Raw genomic sequence first — 22410 nt, forward strand, 5'->3', positions numbered from 1 at the left:
CTTGGAATGCAAGGTGTTGGCTTCCTGGGGAGCACCAGATTGGGAAGATTATCCCAGTCACTGATCAATTTCTATCTGTTAAATAGATGCTGTTCAATCTCATTTCCATTCTGTCCAACAGAGAGCAGTGTTTATTCCCAAGGAAAGGAGCTCCACTGTGTTTTGCCCCCTGCTCGGTAATGTGCCCTATCTGAGGCTCTAACCCAGAACGCCTACAGCTTTGGTCAGCAGCGAGTTTTCCTAGAGGGTCAATTCAGGGGGAATCTGTGGATTTAGCGGTTAAAGCTTAACCCACTCTCTAACACTAAAGGAACTGCCAGCACACTTTGTTCCCACAAACATCCCTTTCTCAACCTATTGCTGCTGTGGTGCTCTTCCTGCTTGCTCTTCCCTGGCTTGTAGCAGAACCTCAACTGGTAAGAAACGGTGCTGGTGGTGAGTAGAGGTGGGTGTCTAGGACCGTTGAAAACAGCGATTGGGCAAGGAAGGAAGATGCTTGTGGCTTCTTTTAGGGAACTGGATCTGCAAGACAGGATGGGAAACTTAGCTCACCTAACGGTTAAGTCCTAACTGCGGAGCAGCTCGTCGGTGTGGTCAGGCTCAGTCTGGGGCAGCTTACTCCTGCCCAGGTGCTCTGCTAGAATCAGAAGCTGGCACAAGTAGTGCAACAGGAGCCCTCTTTTCCAAGTGTGTGTCGGTTCTGGATTGGAGTGCCCTCATCTCTACTAGGCAGAGGAAGGGGGGACTCTTGGCAGCAGCAGGAGCAGCAGCTCCCCCTCCAGACCTGCCAGAGAGACTGGAAACCCCTTGTAGAAAAAAAGGTTTAATCCTAAAGGTGTAAATGGGAAAGCCGACTTCAGAGGTGGACTGGTGCCCTCCAAATAAGGCCAACTGACTGTTGGGCTTGCCAACAGCTTTATGGGGACTGTAAACAAAAAATGTATAGTAGGTAGCATGTTACAGTCTGTAGTTGGCAACAGGAGGCCCCTGGGCCAAATCCGACTAACAGAGAAACATGGATTGTAAATTGAGCCCCCAGACACTCAGAAATAGCAGCTTTGGAAGTTAAGAGTTGGGTAATTTGGGGCTGCTGCTCTATATTGATGGAGGGCAACTGAGGAAGGAAGTGGCTGGATCCACACAGTCCCTTTGATAATAAACGAGGGGAGCTCAACCCATGACACCGTAAAAGCTAACTCAGATTAAAGTTAGCTAAGATTAGCACGGTATATGTAAGCAGCCGCGAGGTCTTTAAATGACCTGATTAAATGTGTGTGAACCCAGCCTGTATGAAGGTGTGGAGACTTTTTTTTTTTAAAGGCTATAATACACTGTTTCTCAACCCTGGCAGCTTTAAGATGTGTGGACTTCAACTCCCAGAATTCCCCAGCCAGCCATGCTGGCTGGGGAATTCTGGGAGTTGAAATCCACACAACTTAAAGCTGCCAGGGTTGAGAAATGCTGCTATAATACATTGGTTCCAATCCCTTTTGCAGCCCTCTGGATGAAACAGGTGAGATCACTGCCAGAAGGTCATATCCTACAGATGATCCTTGATACTTAGCACTGATCTGCTGGATGGCCAGCTGTCAAGTTACTGGCAGCAGTCATTCCTTAGTTAGGTCTAAAGAGGAGACGAGGTAAGGAAAGGCACATTTTCTGGTGATATGCTAAAGAGCCATGGATTTATTTCTCTGAAACAGCCTTCCTCAGCCTGGGGCCCTCCTGGTATTTTGGACCACACCTCCCATCATCCCCAGCCAGGTGGCCCTTGGTTAGCCTTGTAATTCAACATATCTGATGGACTCCAAGCTGTAGAAGGCTGGGTTTGGACCACTGGCATCATAGGGCAATGAAGATGATACAGGGACTTGAGGTGCCCTCTGAGCACAGGCTGAAGGAACTTGGTATGTTCAGTCTGGAGAAAAGATGGAGGGGAGACATGTTGAGGTATGTCCAGGTACATAAAGGGAAGCTACAAGGAAGATGCTCAAGAACTCTCTTCCACAGCCACAGAAACTGAGACCGGAAGTCACGGATATCAGATCTATGCAATGGTTGACCTATGGAGATTGTGGGTCTTCCATCTCTAGAGGTTTTTAAGAAGAGGCTGGACAGCCCCCTCTCAAGCAGTTCCATTGGTTTTCCTGCACACTGCAGAGGGCTGGACTCAATCCTTGGGATCCCTTCCAACTCGACAATTCGATGCTTTTTTAAAACTTTCATTGAAAACTAGAGGATGCCACTAACCAGCTTTTGTAGGGCAGAGAGATCTACAACCAGTACCGGGTGGCTTAGTTTTGTCCTATAAATGACACTCCTGTCCACCCCCTACCCCCCAGTTTCCGATGATAATAAGTGCCACCATGCGCTAAGCTGTGGTTTAGAAACCATAACCGGCTGGGCTCACGCAACAGACGAAGCTGAAGCAAAGCACAATGGCTGATAGCAACACATGAGCCAAACCGCCACTTAGCGGTCATTCCTCGCTATCTCACATCGGACGCTGTGAGCGTCTCGGTCTGTGGTGCACAAGTGGGACTTGACAGCCGTAGCAAGAAAGGGACCTTGTCACATAGGAAGGGACGCGTTCTGGCCTTTCATCCTGAACCGAAATTGGTGGGGGCTTGCTGGCTCGGGCTGTGGGGTGTTGACCAAAGCAGGGGCCGTTCTCAGCTCCTGGGTCTGACCTCAGTTGCTGGAAGGGATCTTGTTGACAGCAGCTGAGTAGGAGGGGTGAAGAACTGAATGATAATGGGCAGCCGGACTCAAACAGGCCCAGATAGCAAATCCTTTGATTTTTCAAAATCCCCTTAAGATATGTGTGCATGGGGAGGAAAGACTGTCACGGGTGAAATTTCACTCTGCGCATGACCAGTTATACTTTTTTGGCATTATTCCTTCAAGCCCTCTGGAGCTGGGGCTTGTCTCTGAAAAGTTGCTGGAGGCAAATGTTTTCTTCTGATTTTAAAAACACACACACACACACACACACACACACACACACACCACAAATGAAACCTGGGTTCTCTGTGAGACTGCCTCCCTCCAGCCCAGCTTCAGCCTCTGATTTGGGAAGGGGGGACTTCCCCTCCCCAAGGGGGCGTGGATTCTTCCCCAGCTGTTGGTGGCCCACGTGGTTTGGACACCTTGGGGAAAAGTGCAGTGACCTGCAGGGAAGGGCGGAGGTAGTGGTGGGATCTCTGTGGCTTTATAACTCTGCATGCAGTGATTCAGCCGTGTCCAGTCAGTGTCCCCTTCGTCCTGCTTCTGGGGGACTTCAGACGTGAGGTGGGACCTCAGTGAGACGTGAACGGTCTGCACCATCATGCACCCTGCGCTCTGGCTACTGCTTCTCCTCCTGCAACTGGCAGCACCTTTTCGATGGGACACGTCTCCGGTAAGATAGCTTGGAAGCAAGGAAAAAAGCGGGGGAGTGTTTGACACATGGGGAAACATTATGGGGGGAAGAGGGGGAGAAGTTGAAAAATACTCCTTCCAATCACAAGCCTGTGGAATCCAGTGTCTCATTTGTGGACACCAGAAGCGCCTCTGTTTTTTAAAATACTGATTTGAAATGGGAAGCATAAAGATGGTCTAATAGAAAAGGCTTGAAGTACAGAGATGTGCAATTGTTTTGGGGAGGGGCTGCGACACTGGGGAAATATTGACTCTGTGATCCTGAATGGAATAGACCCCCTTGTTTTACTGTTCTCTTTCTGGATCTTTGCTCTGTGGTAGGCATACTATGAATTCATAAATGTTTGAATGCTGCAGCACCTGGAAAGTAAAATACATGTATGTGTGTGTGTTTAAATATCTAGACTTCAAAAAAGGGTTCTTTTTTAACGAGATCAATATTTGGCAAAGAAATGTTATTTCCTTTGACAGTTTGCACATTTAAAACTCTAAAGCAGAGAGTTTAGGTGTCTGGTATCTATTTTCCACAAAAAGCCGTAGAGAATCAGAGTTAACATTTGGGTCCCCCCCCTCCCCTTTTTTTTTTTCCAAACCTGGGGAAATTGTCACACTGTTGACAAAAAATGCTTGGGCACCAGCAGAGCAAAGCAAAGCAAAATGTGTTTTTCCTCTACTTCTTTCTATTTATTTAAACATTCTTGATGAGTGCATTCTACCATAATGTTGAATTGGTTTGGGTTGGTTGGTTAATTGAATTTTGATTGAATTTTCCCCCTTCTTTTTGCTCAATCATCAGTACATAACCTTTTCCTGGAAAGTTGTATGATTGTTTGAGGTAAAAGTGTTTGTAAATTGTGGTTTATATTCTTGAAGTTCACTAAGGGTTGAGTCCATACTTTCCCAGCTATTGAAACCTCTGTTCAGTTTGTTTCTGACAGTAAGGATTGGACTAGACACTTCTTAGCACTGGCTTTCAAAAGTTCCTTGGCTTTCCAAAACATGCAGGCATGCACCCAAAGGATAAATGTCACATTTGAGAAGTTAAGATCCTCTTGAAAAAAATTATAAAAAAGAAAAAAAATGGTTGTGTAAAAGAGGTAACGGTTGTGTGTAGCAGTGCAAAAATGAATACAAGATAACATGCTCCCATTCTCAAATAGCCCGTGTGCTTTTCACAGCTGCAGGACAGGCTGAAATGCTCCCTTTCACTCTCCTTCCCTGGTGGGAAGTATTTGGGTCAATGGCCCAGTCTTACTACCTGCTCTGCGTTTTTGCTTTGCAATCAGGTTGTTAGTTTCCAGCTTTCCATCAACCAGGTTCCTGGAGGTGGAATATGGAACTCCATCCTTGGAATTTGGGTTTGTCCCCTTGAAACTAGTCAGCATAAGCCAAAAGAGAATTCCCCCCATCTTCTGCTGCCATCCCGTTTAGTGAGAACCAAGAGCTTTTAAAAAGGATAATTTACATGAATTGAGCCTCTATTTCTATTTTACTGGCTTTTGCCCTCCCTGTGAGCTTCCAAAGCACGTCTTGTGATCCATTCTTGCAAACAGGAACATATGATTCTTTGGGTTGAGTGAAGACTTTCTGTAAGTTGAGGGTTTTTTATAAGTTTAAAGTTCAAGTCTTCTCTGCCACAATCTTTTAACCATCTACATGTAGAGTCATTTTGATTTTGTGATAAATATTTGGTCCTGGGTAACTTCATTTTATTTAGTTGGCTGTCCACAGGTCTGGGCTGAAAATAATGCCGAGGAACTGAGCTTCCATGTTTACAGATGTTAAAAAAAACAGAGGCACTATGACATTTATGTCACCATGTGCCAAGGCTGATGGATAGCTGTAAACATGGAAATCTCTAATCTTAACTTGTCTGATGCTGACCTCTCAGTGCTCATCTTAGCTTACAGAACAGATGAGCTCTTGCAAAGGTTTTGGTCCAGTTTTTTCCTAGAGTTCCTTTACCCTGATGTTTTCTTCCAAAACCTCCCATTCTTCACACCTGCCTTTGGCTTAACCCCTTCTCACCTCTTATGGAGAGGAAGCCCAAGTGTGTATAACTATATCAGTATGCTCCTTCCCTTCATTCTTTCTCCCCTCCCTGCTCAGTGTTGTGCAGTTGTAGATGTTAATGCTCTTAGAAGAGGACCTTCCATTTTAGACAGTCATGGGTTACATCTCTTTCTTCGACCGAGGACGAGTCAGGATTGCAGCATTTGGGGCTTGGGGTGGGACGCTGGGCATCGGCTCCAGAGTCCTGGCTGGAAGGTCCTTTCACCAGTCCCATTCCCCAGTCACATTTTTGAATTGCATATTAGAAGTTCTCTGGGTAGAGAACTTCCTCTGACTCTCTTACTTGTGCGAATTGCTCAAGAAATAATTCAGGAATGTGTTCTATGTGCTTGTAGTTGTCGCTCAATGTGCTTGTTCTCCAGTTCCTTTTCGGCTGGGAAAGTGTTTTGCTAGTTAAGTCCCACTGCCTGCATTCCACCTTGGGGCAGGCCAACCTGATTTATCTGGAAAACACCGATCCCTTAACTTCCATTCACTTATTGATGGAATCAGGGCCACTTTGCCCATCACCCACAGACTAACTCAAGGTTTTTTGCCTCACCAACGGCTCTGCTTTTTAAGAGCAAAGCTGGGTGGGATGGCATGCAAAGGGTGGGGTATGACTGAGCATCTCTTCGTCGTGTTCCTGGGCAATTCAATTCCACTCCATTTACCTGCAGTTACTCTTTAGGTCTCATGCAAGTCACTTTTTTCTGCAGCTGGGGCTATACTTTTGAGTCATCATAACGTCTTTGCTCAGTAAAGGTCTTAATGGGTAATATCATAACATAAAAGGAGATGTAAGTGTTGGTTTGGCTGGCTGGTTTATGAGAGTTGTACGGCCACTCATCCCATCATGTGATTCTAGGTGGCTAAGAACAATTTAAAATAATAATCACACTCACACTGGTAACAACAGACAATACAGTGCCATATCACTGAGGTCTGGTTCAAAACCTTTGAGCCCTTCAAGGTAGGCCAGGTCAGGAAACAGAGTCCAGAAGGACTGTTATAACGCTACTTTATTATTATAGGGTGTAATAAGAGAATCTTGAAAGTCTGAAAGAGATTCTCTCTCCCCTTCTTATACCCAAGAGAATCAAGGTGGGGCAATTCTGAATTTCTTCCTCATTCGCTCCTTCCTTTCAGGGTTGTTGAATACGCTTTCCAAGCTATCTCTGTCCTTCTCTGTACCCACCCTCCCCAAACATACAAATCATCATAGAAACCAGGATCACTGAACATCCTGGCCCAGGCAGGTCTTTAAGGATTTGCTGAAGGCCAACAGGGTTGGGGACATCAGGATCTCTGGGGGAAATGTGTTTCATAGAGCAGGCACTGCAACGGAGAATGCGCATCTCCTCTGTCCCCTTAGATGACACTGCCTTGTAGAGGGGACCTCGAGCATGCCACCCTGTCAGATCTGGTGGGACAAGCAAAAACAATCGGAGACAGGCAGACCTGCAAATAACAAATGCAGCTCATGAAGAAGTGGTGTTAGGGGAGCATACTACCCCCAAAATTGCAGGCACTGCTGCTTTCTGAACTAGTTGAACCTTCTGAATACTTGTCAAGGGCAGCCCCATTGCAGTAGTCCACGTGGGAGGTGACTAAGCCATGAGTGGCCATGAGCAAGACCTTTCATTCTTTCTTCTACCCCTTGTTGCTCATTCTAGATTTTTAAAAAAATTATTATGGGTGTATTAAGACTATGTCATTTTATCTGGCGGTTTGCTATTCTTGGCAGCGTGTTGCTGGTGGATCCAAAATGGGCTAAGATGGTGAATCATGTTGGGCAGTGTTGGGCTTCAGGGTTTAGTGAGCATGGCTGGCGAATAAAAGTTAGCAAGATGACAGAAACTGGATTGGAATGGAAAAAGAAACAGACCCGCGCAATCCAAGGGGGCTTCGCTCACCCTCGTTGAGGGCCTGGGAGAAGAGCCAGATCTTCAAGCCCCTCCAAAACACCAGTAGGGTGGGGATCATCTGGATCTTGGGGGGAACCGCATTCCAGAGGGCAAGCATTGCTCCCGAGAAGGCACGCTTCCGGGGTCCCGAGTGATGGCATTGTTAATTGAAGGAACCCGGAGCACGCCAACACTGCCAGATCAAATCAGCCGGGCAGATGCTGTGGGAGAGGGCCAGTCCCTCAAGTAACCCAGCCCTGTGCCACGTAGGCTTTATAGGTAGCCACCAGCACCTTGAATCGCACCTGGAAGCAAACAGGCACCAGTGCAGCTCTCAAAGCAGCGGGGTTACGTGGGCATGCCGAGGCACATCCATCACTGCCTGGGCCACTGCATTTTGGACTAGTTGAAGCTTCCCGGCGGCCTTCAAGGGCAGCCCTTGTAGAGTGTGTTGCAGTAGTCAGGCCATGAGGCGACCAGGGCGTGAGTGACTGTCTCACAATCAGCTTTGTGTTTTAAAATGGAAAGTTGTGCAATCCAGGTGAGAGGGTTTACCTAAAAGATGCAAACCCCATTGTTACTTTGAAATATTTATTTCCCTGGTTTGAAATTCTCCTTTTGTTCTGTTCAAAGACCCACAAAATCCAAGATGTCAAGAGGAAAACGGCCCCTTTGTTCCAGTTTCTCTTCTCCCTTTCTTTTCTCCCTTCCCCTAAAACGTTGCCTGTGGCCAAACTCTGTGCTTGACTATTTATTGACAATATATTGACTCTATATTGACAATATTGAAAATAAAAAAAGCATTTCTTGTTTGGTTTCAAGATATACTAGAAAAGATTAAATATGTAAATATGTATTCTCTTCTCTGTTGCATATGGGAATGCACTGGTCAGCGCCACTGGAGATTCTCACAGATGTGAAGAGCCAAGGAAAAACAGGATAAAATAGTGACAAACCAGGGGTGCCTGCAGGGTGTGGTCAAAAAAGTCAAGATGGCAGCCACAAAAGTCCAATCAAAGCTTTACCTATTTTTTAAGTGCAACATGGACAAAATGCTTCCTCCTCCCTCCCTTTTTGTGTCTATTTTTTAAAATTTTCTCCCCAGCTTTCACATCTCAGATTATAGATGAAGCTAAATGACAACATGGTAGATTTGAAAAGGTTCTTCTTATGTTTCCCCCCCCCCCCCCAAAATCCTAGGTCTTATCTGGAAAAAAAAAAATCCAGGGGTGAGTTAGTCTGTTTTCGGCTGATTACTCTCAATGTTTGGGCTACTTGTATGATTCTGGGAACGCGCTGGCAGGAGAGAACCTCGTAATTAGATTTTGTCTGGCAGTTCCTGGATTCCTTTGTGCTGTCCTTTCCCCCCAGCTGGGCATCAGCCAGCTGGACATGGGCGCTGCAGTCCCTTTCTCAAGAACGATGGGCCTGGGCCAGATGTTCCTCTCCATCCAGCAATAGGTCATGCTTTCACATATCCCAAGACACAAAGAGCATTGCCAAACTGGGAACGACTGACATCCATATTTAGTTCCTAACGTGTCGCCTGCAGGAGCTAATTTTAACCTGCTCTTGAGAGGCCAAGTCTGTTCGGAGTGAGGTCATCTCTCCTCTGGGCCCTTAAAAAAGTTCACTGTTAGCCAGCTAGAAACCCAGCCGTGCAGCCACCACTCTGTGTCTTCTCCTAGATGTGGTAGATGGTGAGGATCGGCAGGAGAACGCTCCCCACCTGCTAGAGGGGAATGAATGGTGGTCACTCCATCCATCCATTTTTCTGTATCAGAGCAAGAGATCTGAATCAGGGACGAGCTGGGCTCCCTCCTGGCACTAAACCAGAATGTTTAGGGGTGTCCTGATTTTTTAAAAATGTTTTTTAATATTCTGTAAGGCAAGAAGAAACAAGAATACGAGATAACAGTGCCGAACAATATATGTCAACATACAGTCGTAGGTTACACGTAACACTCAATTTATCAATAGAAGAGTTATGATTATTAGCATAACTTTGAGAAGTCGGTATTTGAATTTTATCAGTCACTTATTCCATAAGAGCAGTTGACCAAACCTTTGCACGCTAATCAGTGTCAGGTTATCTAGAAATGTCCAGTTTTGAGCCAATTCTCAATTTTGCAGCCAGGTATAAGTATACAATAAGCTCCAAGAAGATTCTCCTTCTCCTGGAAGACCAGTTAGCAGAAAATTGTGGGTGACTGTTCTTTTTTGGGGGGGGGGTCCCCTTCTAATTCCTCCCAGCTTGACTCAGTACAAGTGCCCAACCCTTGGGATCCTTCCTCGATCTCTGATAGGGACTTAGGAAGCAAACTGATACTCCTTTCCTGGATGTGTAACTGTGGCCTTTGTTCCTTTTTTTTTTTTTGCTGTCTTGGGTTACTTAGCATATTAGTTTAAAATGGCTTTTTAGCCAAAGTGGCAAATTCCTGCAACCCCCTCCCACAAACTCCTAAACTGCCCTCTCTTAATGTTGCAGTCTGCCTTACCCTCCATGTCGCAAATAACCCGTGTTCCTGCGTGGAAAGGAATGGCGAGATGTCCTTGGGGAAGGGACGAGAGAGCCGTCCAGGAGGACAAGCGACTCCACAGTTCAGAGGTTGAAGGAAGCATGAGAAAGAGAGTCAAAATAACTCCTCCTTGATTTTTTTTAGTATTGGAGATAGTGGTCCTGCAATTAACCCAGCCCTGTGCCATGAAGGGCTTTATAGGTGGTAACTAGTACCTTGAATCGCACTGGGAGCTTACCTGAACCCAGCCAGTGAAGTAGTGGCGTTCCATGGGTGTTCCATAACGCACCCATAACTACCTGTAGAGGGAGGCAGAACTGCACTGTGGGCCATTTGCAGCTTCCCAATGGTCTTCAAGGGCAGTCCCAGGTAGAATGCCCCATAGTAGTCCAAACGAGAGGTGACCAAGGTATGAGTGACCATGGGAGGGCCTCCTAATTCAGGAACAGGAACAACTGATGCACAAGCGACTCATGTAAGAAAGGAAAGGGACTTCAGTTGCATGGTCATGACCTCCACATCCCCCCTGGACATGATCTCCCCCATTTTATCCACAGAACAACAGCCCTCGAAGTTGGTTGGGCTAAGAGAAAGCAAGTGATCTAAAGTCACAGTGAGTTTCCATGCATCACTGATACTCGAACCTCGGTCCCCCTGGTCCCACCCAGTCCAAAATTTGATCCCTCCACCTTTCCTTGCGGCGGGGAGCGTGGCTATCCCCCTGCTGTCTGTTTTTAAGCAACAACGGAAGACACAGCAGTTCACCAGGCATTTGCAGTACCAACCACGCAGGACCAAACTGCCTTTTTAAAAATGAACTTTGTTTTAATTGCTGCATAAGGTACAGCCAGTTTTTTTTCCCTCTCAGGGTCTTCACTCTGCATGTAAGTCTCCTAATAACAAACAACACCCACCCCACCACCCCCATTTAACTGCAAGGAATTTGTCTTTGCTAACATCATATCTGGGGAAAGAGCAGGGTGGGGTACCCAGCATGGCAGAAGGCTGGAGCCTCCTCCTCTTCCTCCCCCGCTTTCTGTTGGCCCCCTTCCCTTGCCTTTCCCCGCTTACAAATAAGGCCCCCTTCATAAGCCGCCCAGCAGCACTTGCTAACCAAAGGCTTTTGTCGTCTGGGGGGAGCGCAGGGAGGGCAGCTGCCCTACAATGAAGCTTTGAATCTGGCAAGGAAACAGAGTTTCAGCAAAGTCTTGCCATGTTTGCTGGAGGCGCTAACAAATTATGCCAGCTGACAGCTGAAAGAGCTATGTGTGCTCGGGCATGGTAGCTCATGGGCCACAGAAACGGGGGGCACCATGAACCAGAGGTGCAAAAGCCACTGGGGGGGAGAGCAGAGCAGAGCGGAGCAGACCTACATGTTTCTCAAACGGTTTGCAGAAAGGTAGAGTGGTCTGCATCTGTTTTGCACCGTGGGTTTCATCCAAAGGGGTGCCCAACATACTCTAAGGTCCAAAGCAGGTCTCCTCCTGGAGCAATTAGGTTTGAAACTATGATCTCTTGTTTTGGGTTATTTGGGTGCCTTTTTCTGGAGTAGATTTCCACAAACAGTCTCCAGAATCACCCCCGTCCTTGAATCCTCTCCTCTTCTGGAACAATCTCCCTTCCTCTTGTTCAGTGGTACCTGTTGGGCACCAAAGGTGCACAAATCAACGTGCTGTAATAACCGAGAGCAGAGCATTGCCACTTTTCCCTTGATGCCATTCCTGATTTGGACCCGTCCAAGTTTCCTTCAATCCATTTGTGCACCGAATCGCCTCCCCCTACATATAATTCTGCTATTCCTCACTGCATTTTTTAAGACATTGTGGCATTTCGGTTCATGGAGCTAAAAACCGTGGACATCTGGCTGAACGTGAACGTGACTAGGTCAGAATCCTATGAAGATTGGCTTGCCAAGAGACATTCAGCCATTTGGAAATATTTCATCTTCAGCGCCCCACTCCTTGCTTTATAACGCTGTGCCCCTGGGGGGTAGTTTACAGTGGGGGAGGGGGAGACGGTTGGGGGACAAGAGAAGGGGGACAGGTTGGGAGAACCAACCTGGCTTATGAGAGTCAATGTGGCGTGGTGGCTAAGATGCTGGGGTAGGAACGAGGAGATCACGTGTTCTAGTCCTTCCTTAGACATGAAAGGCCAGTTTGGGCCAGGCACTCACTCTCAGCCCAACCCACCTCACAGGGTTGTTGTTTGGGGGGGGTGAAACAGGAGGAGGGAGCATTAAGTGTGCCGCCTGGACTTGTAAAAACTAAAGATGGAATATACATCTAATGATGGTGTCATCTGGCTAAGTAGCCTAACCGGGGTACTGGACTTCTTAGCTCAGAAATGGAACAAATTGAAGTCTGATAGGTACCAATGCAGCACTCGATTGACTAGGAAAGAGGATGGGAGAAGAAAGAGGGAGAAAACAGGGTAAAGATCTTGAATCCCCGTCCTCGTTGAGGGAGATGATGGCAGCTGGAGATCTGAATGAAGGAAAGAGCCACGCTTCCGGATTGGCTCACATCTGGGGCCACATTCAAAACCTGATTGAATTAGCCTCAATTGTTCCCATAGACCAGTGTTTCTCAACCTTGGCAACTTTTAAGACGTGTGGACTTCAACCCCCAGAATTCCCCAGCCAGCATGGCTGGCTGGGGAATTCTGGGAGTTGAAGTCCACACGTCTTAAAGTTGCCAAGGTTGGGAAACACTGCCATAGAGACTGAGAAGCACCCTAGATTAGATAGACCTTAATCAGGAACGTGAAGTCTGACTAAATTCTGGGTTGGGAACTAGATAAGATTAGCATCGTGAGGTCAAGGGGAGCATCAGGGTTTCCCAGTATATCATCCCCGATTTAATCTGCCAGTGGGAACGGGGATCTAGAAAGCCTTGGAGCCCCTTTGTTTGCAAATAACAAATCTTGTCTCAGGTTCTGGCATCTCTACAGCTAGAAAGGAACCTGCTTCCAATATCTATTCTTGTTCCCCAACCTGGTGCTCCCCAGGATTCAAAGCCGGGGTTGTTTACAACAGTTGCAGCGTGCCCTGTAGCAGGAACCCTTGTAGCTTCTGGATGGCTATTAACCAACTTGTATTGGCTTCGGGCATTTGGCACGTCTGAGGCCGCGTTGCAACCAGAAGCGCACACACCTGTACAGGCGTGGTCCCCTGGTTGTTTATCCTGAGGAATTCAAGCATCTGTCATTTGACTCAAGATGGGAGTCCAATTAACACCTCCATGAGGCGATTCATTTAGACCGGTTCCCTCCTTGGAGTGCGAAAAATATTGATTTTGAAACTTGATTTCTATTTTTACAAGTCTGGGGACCATCCATGTCTCAGGACTGGCAGTCTCTGTTTTAGAAAGGGGGATCATGGTGGCCGTATCATGTTGATGACCCAACCATTTGTGGGGAGGCAAATGAAAAATTCTGCATGGGCTTCAGGGCAAGTCTGTTTGGTAACTGATGTCTCAGCAGGAGTAGACGTGCTTATGAAAAGCTAAATAACCCCACAGCCTGGGTTTTCTGGAATCACCAATTAGACGTGTCTCAGTGGTAGGCTTGAAAAACATGAAATGAGGCTGGAAGAATGCAAATGCAGAGAATTTGGATTCGAAGCCACAGCGGCCCTTGATTTGGGTTTTTATGTACAGATCAAATGAAGTGGTTGCCTTTTAGGAAGGTGGAAAGCTACTCTAGATGACAATCGTCCATTTAGAACCACACTGATTGATGTTGAGGAGCTGAGCTTGGTAGGTTTCTCCACATATTTTTCAAACCCTTCCTCAGGGAGTGACTGTGGGATTTTTTAATGTTTTAAATGTATTTATTTGCAGGCAAAGCAGATATTCTGCCAACGGGCCATAGCCCTTCCCTAAATCCAATTCTTGGTGGGGCTGTACCAGTGAAGACTCCCACGTGGTGTTTGAGAGAGGCTTGCAGACTGTCGGGTAAACACTCCCTAAAAGCCAAAAAGGGCACTTCTCAGCCAATCCTTCTCCCTTGCATTGCTGACTTTCTTGCTGCAGGGAGATTCTTCTTCCCTCCCATAGGGTAGAACATTCAACCATTCAAACTGGGGTGGATCAACTGCCAGGATGTTCAGGTCCCAATTCACCCAAGCATGCTTGACTTTTTCAAGTGGGTTCCTGTGTACTTGCTAGCCAGCGCCCAACGGTGCTGGAAAACACATGGAGGCATGCTGTCTTGGTCAGTTCTTATTCCTATGGTGGCATAGATACCACCTCCCCAAAGGATGCTCCATTGACTGTGGGAGAGTGCCTGGGGGAATCAGTCCTGCCTGGACAATGTAAGTGGTTATATTTGAAACCACCAGAATTTTGGAAAAGGAGCAGAAAGACACATTCAAGTCCCAGTTGGCACTGAAGCTCCCAGTTGCCTTGGGACCATTGTGATCCCTCTCCCTCCCGTACCTCGCAGGCTTGTAATGAAAATAAAATGCATCCCATAGCTCCTGCTCTGAGCAAGATGGAAGAAGATTGCCATAGTAAGCAGGCTTAACCATAATCATCTCCAATGCTCTGTGCAAATGGGAGCATGTGAACCCAAAACGTCCACCCACTTCCTTTTCTACCTTTCTTTCCCAGATATGTTGATGTGGATGGTGTAATTATCTAACATGGATTGCATTTTATGGTGTGAAGCTGCTAATCTTGCAAACAGCTTGTTCTTGGAATGGAGCAAGACAGGCCAATGGACTGGTAGTTGGGGGGGGGGGGTTGGGTTGGGCAGTGCCATGGGTCAATATCCTTAAGGCACACATCACTTCAGAGGGTTCTCTGCACAAAGCTTTCTCCTTTCCCTCTCTGCTATTGCGACTGTTTCCCCTTCCTTCTCTGACCTCTGAGAGCCGAGGAGGTGGATCAGATGCCCCCATGATTTCTTGCTCTTTCCCACTGGGTGGGGTTGAGGACAGGAGCCAGAGGGAGAGGTCAGTGAACTGGGGAGTGAGGACAGCACATCTTGACCAGAAATCCTTCAAACTGCACAACCAGAAGAGAAGAATCTCAAGTATCTTGCTATAGCTGACATTTCACAAGTCTCTGAAGCAGTGTTTCTCCACCTTGGCAGCTTGAAGATGTGTGGACTTCAACTGGGGAATGAAGGCTGGCTAGGGAATTCTGGGAGTTGAAGTCCGCACATCTTCAAGCTGCCAAGGTAGAGAAACACTGCTCTGAAGTGTTGGAGAAGCAGATTTAATGGACTCTGTCACCAATGGTTGGTTGGGCCTTGGGTCCTGTGGCCTCATTAATTCAATAGGAAGCTTTAATTCTCTGGAATGGATGGTTTGCAGCGGACCCCTTCTTTAGACCATATTTTCCCCTTCCTCCAAGAGATGCAAGCAGCCCCACGCACTTGGGACCCTTTTGCAGAGGGCTCTGGACTTCAGACCCCCCCCCCCAAATCCTGTCCTCACCACACCCCAGTGTAGCACCCAGCTTCTCAGATGCTAATGGAGGACTTAGGATGGAGAGTTGCAGGGGGAAGGGCTGCCTACCTAACTCTGTTGATGTAGCACTCACATTTTCCTGGCCACGGCTCCTGTGGTTACGGAGAGCGTGCGAGGAGCCAAGGTAAGCTTCGAGACACTTGGGTTGCTCACCACACACACGCACGCAGACACAAAGAGACAGGGGATCTGTTGAGTTGGGAGGCGGCGTGCCTGCGGACCGGCTTGTCCGTCAAGACCAAAGTGGTGGGTTGGTATCCGTGGAACAGATGCAATTTCTCCCCCCCCCCACATTCCACCTTTGGCATTGAGACTGCTGGGGTCTTTGCACCCACCCGACCTGTTTGTCAGTCAGACAGATTTTCAACACTGGAGTCTCCCCCCAAATCCAGATGTTGACACTTCACCCTGATTGCTGAACTCCATGCTAAGCCGTTTTGGATCTGCGGGGTTGCCAAGTTTTGATTTTTTAAACAAGAAATATTGCCCCACTTAACCAGACAAGCGAGCCAGCTAGGCATTTTTTTTCCAGTGCTGTTAATAGTTGTGGATTGATTTCAGGTGCCATCCCAGTCAGCAAAAAGCAACTGATTTGTCTGGTAAGCGCCCCTAGTGAATTGCCGTTCTATGTTTCACATTGGGAGACTTTTGGGGAGCGGAAGTTTTAGCGTGAGAGTTTAGAACCAAGGGCTGGGCTCTGTTCCAGGGTCTGCCATGTCAAATCGTAAAGAAGGCAGCCTTTTTTAGTGTCCAACCATGCAGATGTGTGCACAGGAGCATTAAGGCCCCACAACCTGCCTGTTATATTTGGAACCATTTTATGGACCACAACATTTTCCAAGGGTATCTTCAACCAAAACAACTAGCACCCTCTTGGCTAAATTATTAGCTAAATTGTCTGCTGCAAAATAAACAAATATTCCATCCATAATAGACCTTCAGTAATGTGTAATAATATTTGTGTTGGGAGGGAGCTCAGGTGTGATTTGGAATCCAAATGAGGCTGTTATGAGTAGGTCCAGTTTTTGTATTTGTAAGCGTTCGGTAGCAATGCTACTTGCAGAGGGCGAAGGACACGTAAAATATGGCGATGGACTTCTCTATCATCTTTCAGTCCCGGAGGCAAAAGAAAATCACACTGTGAACCAGTGTAAGGGACCCCAATTGCTTAAAATCATGAAGATGGGAAGATGGATCAGTATCCGTGCATGGCACATAAAAACCAGGTGGAGTTTTGATCACATCGTTGCGGCCCCGTCTTGACTTTTTTGACCACCCCCCCGAGGACACCCCGAGAAGCTGCAGTAAGCATGGTGAGGGCTGAGTTTATATTGTGGCATCTTTAATCTTAGTAAAAAAAAAAGGTCTTCCCCTTTTAAAGAAACTTTTTATGCAGATGCTGGCGCCCATTCTAAGGACCCACCCCAAAATTTGAAACCGGGCCCTTCCCATCCACAGCGATAGGCCACGGAGGTCATAAAAATTGATCATGACCTGCTTCAGATCCCGAGGCTTTTCAAGGGACATTCCCCACCCTTCGTGAAGAACTTTATTTGCTTCGGTTGGGGCTTTCCCAAGTACATTTTGGCAGAATTCTTGTCAACGAAGTGACCGGTTCTTTGCGCAAAACGCAGCCGTGCTGCCCTGCATTGGAAGGGCACCAGCTTGGGGAAATTCTATGTACTGTGTGTAAATAAAGCAACTTTTTTTTTTTGTAAACCACCTGCCCTCCCTCCTGCCCCATACAGAAGGATCCTATATTTTTCCTGGTCTGAATATGGCAGAGAATTTGTTGCTGTAACCCCGTTGGTCCTTGGGAATGATTTAACTGGCGGTAGGGGAGGTCACAAGGGCTCCCCACTTTTGGAAGCCCCTTGGCAGAAGCAGTGCCCCTCTGCGCCAGCCGAGGGCAGCTGAGGTGTGGGAGGCTCTCTGAGAGTACGTGTCTGCAGGAAGTGCTGTCAGAATTGAGACGTGGCGCCTCTTAAGACACAGGAGCGACCTGCCGAGGTGACGGGTGACATCATGTCTGCTTGATGATGGTAACGCTCAAAGACACTTTTGTATAATCTAGAGCAGGGTTTCTCAAGCTTGGCAACTTTCAGATGGGTGGACTTCAACTCCCAGAATTCCCCAGCTAGCCTGCATGCTGGTTAGGGAATTCTGGGAGTTTCAAAGTCCACACAACTGACAGTTGCTGAGGCTGAGAAACCCTGCTCTAGAGGTGCAGAAAGAGGAGGGAGAAGCTGATCAGGATTTGCCCGGGGTCTGCAGTGTCCGGGATAGACAGTCACACGGCCCTTCAGTTCCGATGATTATCATGAATCGTGGGTAAACCTAGGTTTCAGGGCTGGCAGAGTGCAAGAAAAATGCCGAGCAAAAGAGTTTGCTGCCTGCATTCTCCCCAGTGGGGTTCGAGGCACCCGCTGGATTAGTCTTTTCACACGATGGTCTTCCTCCCAAAGTTATTGCCTTGTTTGGCTGCTGCTGATGTTGGATATTTGCTTATATCCAACAAATATAATATTATATTTGCTTATAATATGACCAAAATGTGGGATTAGAAGAGAATAACACCTAATGACAAATGGCAACAAAGAAGGCAATCGGAAGCGGGGAGATTCCATCGGTTCTTCTCAAAGCCTGGGTCTTTTGGACTGCTATGGCTCTTGACCTGATCCCAGGTAGTAGTCCGGTGCCTGGGAGCACTGTCTTCCTCAACCCTCCTTGTTGCTTCTTCCTTTTGTGTCGTGTCCTAGATCATCTTGCTTTTTGGTGAGCTGAAGCTGAGGCACGGGTTTAAGAAGGGTTGTACGTCGATAAATACTCAATTCTGGAAGGTGCCTGCAAATTTTAGTGGAAACAAGTACCCCTTTCTACCACCCTGAAAAGTCAGATAGGGGGAGGGGGCGTATAAGGCTGTTGATCCGCCTGATAACCTCCTCCGTAAGTCTGGAACAGATGTGTGCTGTCTCTATCTTGGCAATCCCCGCCTGGTGTTAACTTGGTGGGATCTCAGCGGACCGATGCTGACTGATGCTCCTGGGGCCTGTAAACCAAAATGAGCCGCCGCAGGGGAGTGGAAGGAGAAGGGGGGGGTGATGGCCTCCCAACTTTTGGCCAGCCTCCCTGGACTCTCTGCTGCTTTTGGCAAGAGGATGGAAAGCTACCCCCCCAGGCAGGGGGGAGGAATCCAATCAAGCTTCTCTTTGCTGGAGGGAAGCAGAGCTGAAGCAGCTGGCTGTTTGGGGCAGAAAAGGAGAAAACGCCAAGTCCCCTCCCATGTGGGAGGAGGAGAACCAGGCAGACCCCTCTCCGGTGCAAGGCTTAGGCATTTCTAGAAGCCTAAGTGGGGGGGGGGGTCCAAAAGCCTAAGGTGGAGGGGGGGGTGCTGGAAAGGAAACAAGAGCTGGGAGAGGAGTCGTATATCAGTTATGACAAGCAGAAGCCAAAAACTCCCCATTTCTCCAAATATTGGATGAATAAGCCCCCGCCGCCCCCCATTTGCAGTCTCTGCTGACCTTATCTCTGTCCTGCCAGAAAAACACTGAAATCTTTCCTGGAATCCTGCACGATGTCATCTTGCGGGGGGGGGCAGCTCTGCACTTTCCCCCATCTTTGCTATATCCTGCTTCTTTTCTAAAGCAGGAGCCCATCTCTCTGTTACTGTCTAGGCCAGGGTTTCCCAACCTTGGCCGCTTTAAGACGTCTGGACTTCAACTCCCAGAATTCCCCAGCCAGCAAGGTTGGGAAACCCTGATCTAGGCAAAGAAAATGTTGAGGATGCAACGAAGGATATTCAATGCATGCCCATCCCAGCGCGGGACCACGATGCAGCTGATGAAGCGAGCTGAAAAAGCTGGTGCCTTTGAGCGAAATGCGTGTGTTGGAAAAGGTGCAATCAGAGTCCTCCTGATTTTTTTTTAAGCTGAAGGGAAACTTTTTAAACAGCAGCAAGCATTAATTAAACTAGATAAATCATAACCAATGAATTAAACTCTGCTAAGAAACCAACTTCCTCTTCACGGAACGAAACGGGCCCTGAATGACTCTCTGGGCCAGTCCCTTAAGAGGAGAGCAAGTTGAGAAGGGGCCGATGGACTTTTAATTCTGAACGACAGACTGTGACTGTCGCTTCGCCAAGTCTTTTGGGAAAATCCCCTGGGTTGCACGCTCAGTTTCCTTCTTTCCCCCTTTTATTTCAACACCCTCTGCCTCTTTGCAGTTCATCATCTCGGAGGGTGACCAGGAACAGCTGCCCTGCCCAGCGGAGTGCCCCCACGAGCACGGCCGCCCCGTCTGTGCCTCCGACGGGAAGTTTTACAAGTCGCCCTGTGCCTTCCAGAAAGCCAGGTGCCAGCAACCAACCCTGATGGCTTGGCCACGCTTCCGCTGCAGAGGGGCTTCCCGGATAGACAACAACAGTAAGCAGACAAGGACGGGGTGGGAGAGGGCAGGTGGGGGAGAATTTTTGGGAAGCGGGGCTCCTCCAGGCCTCCAGTGCCTTCATGCAACTGGCCCCGGGGGGCCGTAGCTGTGAAACTGGGCTGCAGCGTCGATGAATTAACTGGTAAATGGCTTAATTGAAAAGCTTGGATCTGATTCTGACGTCGATTCGGCTTCATCAGGAAAAAAGACGGTTCTCTTCTGCCCCGGCCAGCTGGACCCAGCCTTGTCCCCACATCCAGTTGTGCCAGGTGATAACAGCATCGCTCCAATTTGGGGGCATATAAACCTACACTTAGCTGGGTCCTCTTCGGAGAATGGCTTGCCCTTCTGGGATACTACCCAAAAGAAGGCTTTAAGTGGCAAGAAAGGCTTTCTGTATGTGCTCGGAAGCACCCTAGTGTCTCAGCATCTAATGTTAGGTCTTGTGTCTTCATCCACCTTGCTCCATAGGTGCCAATTTGACCCGCTGTCAAGAAGACCGAGCTGCTGCACTTGCAAAATCCCGGCGCCAAGTCCATGCCACATACGTGCCCGAATGTAGTGAGGATGGGGCCTTCATGGAGGTTATGATTTTTCCACCTTTTCCTTGTGGCACAGGGCTACTTCCCATCATACCCCATCTTCTGCGGGCTCCTCTGGAGCTCAGGGTGAAGGGCAGTAAATGGGGTGTCTGAGGGGAGGTCAAAAAAGTCAAGATGGTGACTGCCTCCGTGCCATCCAAGCTCTGCCCTTTTGATGATGTGGTGGTGGACACCATCTTGATTCTTCTGACACCCCTGAAAGTCATTCCTTTCAATAGGCGAATCCTGAAGGAGTTAAGATCATGCATTAGCCCCAGACTTAGAGCTGTCTCAAGGGATTGAACTACAATCTCCATTGTGCTGGACATACTGTAGACGAGGGGAACTGTAGTCCAGAAAGATTGTTAGGAGATGCTGGAAGCCTCTTTGCCTTTGTGAATGAGGGTTTCTTCCAAGCTGAGACAAAAACAGCGAATGAGCAGAAAGGCACCAGATCGGTTGGGATCCACACATCCCGTTAAACACAGTCTAAATCCTACATGAACATACCCTGCTCAGCCCAAACCAAGCTTAGTTTATGCTTAAGGGTCATGTGTAAATCAGGTGGCTTGGGAACCACTGACCTAGCCATTTGCACTTCTCACACTCAAAGTATTCTGCTCATTGTGGTCTAGCATATAGCGTAGATGTAGCCAATAGTGGTTTATTCCAGGGTGTCTCAACCTCAGCGAGTTTAAGATGTGCGGACTTCAGCTCCCAGAATTCCCCAGCCAGCATGCTTAAAGTTGCTGAGGTTGAGAAACACTGGTTTATTCAACCACCCTGATTCAAAAAATGCAGACGTGACGAGCCTTCAAGTCGACCTCAATTCCTGGGGACATCATGGAGGCATCTGGGCAGTTTCACAGAACTGGTTTCCTCTTGCCTTCTTTTGGGACAGTTTACTGACTTCCCAGTCTAGCCCACAGGTCTAGCATTTCCTGTTAGGCTCCCATTCAACCACTAACCAGGCGCAAACCTGCTTAACGTCTGAGCCTAGTCATGTTCAGCCAACGCTCCCATCTCTTGAGGCAGGGGATAATCTTGATTTCTCGGCAACAAGAGGGTGAGCTTGGGAGCAGGCAACCACGTCTTCGTGGAGAGCAGAAAGCTTTCTGTACACACCAAAGAGGTCTTCTAATGATGCCGTGACATAACATCTGTTTCTTGGGCACGCCCACCCGCCCATTCCCCCTGTCCACACAGGTCCAGTGCCATAAACAAACTGGCTACTGCTGGTGCTCCACGCCGGAAGGCAAGCCCATCGCTGGAACATCTGCCCTCAACAAAGCACCCAATTGCACAGGTAAATTCTTCCCTGTTTCCCCTGGCTGGAATCTCTCACCTCCAGCAAGGCGTCTGGGCTGATGGGTGGCGTAGGTGGGTAGGGGACACACCCAACATTTATTTGCCTGGTTTGGGGCCCAGCTTGTCCTTTCAACTCAAAAATTAATTCAGAGAAACTGTATGTCCAAGCTAGCTCCTGTGCATCCTACGGGGTGAAGAGAAGACCGAGAACAGCCAGAAGCTGGAAATCCAGATTAGACCACGAGCAGGTTTTTTTCAACCTTGGCAACTTTCAGATGTGTGGACTTCAACTCCCAGAATTCCCCAGCCAACTGGCTGGGGAATTCTGGGAGTTGAGGTCCACACATCTGAAAGTTGCCAGGTTTGAAAAACACTGACCAAGAGGAATTTAAAAAGATAAAAACTCTTATTGGCAACCCCTTTATTTATTCTGTCTCTTTTTTTCCTCCCCAACCAGGGACGTTTCCAGTGGGAACATCATGGCAGGAGCCTAATTCCTCTAAACGAGGTAAGTTGCCCTCTGCTTGCTGTTATGCCCAGTGCTCACCCCCACCCCCTGCCCCAAACTGGGTGTGCATGATTTGCTTGACTTGGTTATTGAGTTAACCCGCGTTCTGGATTCACACCATGCCCAGAATTTGGGTTCCCTCCTCGGCGTGCAAAGCCGCAAAAACTAACCCAGGTTCAAACTAACCCAGTTTAGCATGTTGTGGGAATGTGGT

At 48.0% G+C, this 22410-nt stretch overlaps 1 protein-coding gene across 7 annotated transcripts in view; it reads left to right on the top strand.

The window, feature by feature from the left end:
• Window positions 1-2822: 2822 nt before the first annotated feature.
• LOC103057598 (SPARC-related modular calcium-binding protein 1-like) overlaps window positions 2823-22410 on the top strand; it is a 28262-nt gene continuing 8674 nt past the window's right edge. Inside the window, exons 1-5 of one of the 7 annotated variants that reach the window (XM_025171782.2) lie at window positions 2823-3400; window positions 19597-19795; window positions 20271-20383; window positions 21587-21686; window positions 22146-22196. In XM_025171782.2, the coding sequence (XP_025027550.1) occupies window positions 3329-3400; window positions 19597-19795; window positions 20271-20383; window positions 21587-21686; window positions 22146-22196 (535 nt within the window). In that variant the 5' untranslated portion in view covers window positions 2823-3328. The remainder of the gene's footprint in view (window positions 3401-19596; window positions 19796-20270; window positions 20384-21586; window positions 21687-22145; window positions 22197-22410) is intronic. The other 6 variants (XM_025171783.2, XM_025171779.2, XM_088139802.1 and 3 more) reach the window with 6 other exon arrangements.

The sequence above is a fragment of the Python bivittatus genome, unplaced genomic scaffold (assembly GCF_059951505.1).
Source record: "Python bivittatus isolate LINGU-HERP-01145 unplaced genomic scaffold, Pbiv_v1 ctg000310_np1212, whole genome shotgun sequence".
Classification (NCBI taxonomy): Eukaryota; Metazoa; Chordata; class Lepidosauria; order Squamata; family Pythonidae; genus Python; species Python bivittatus.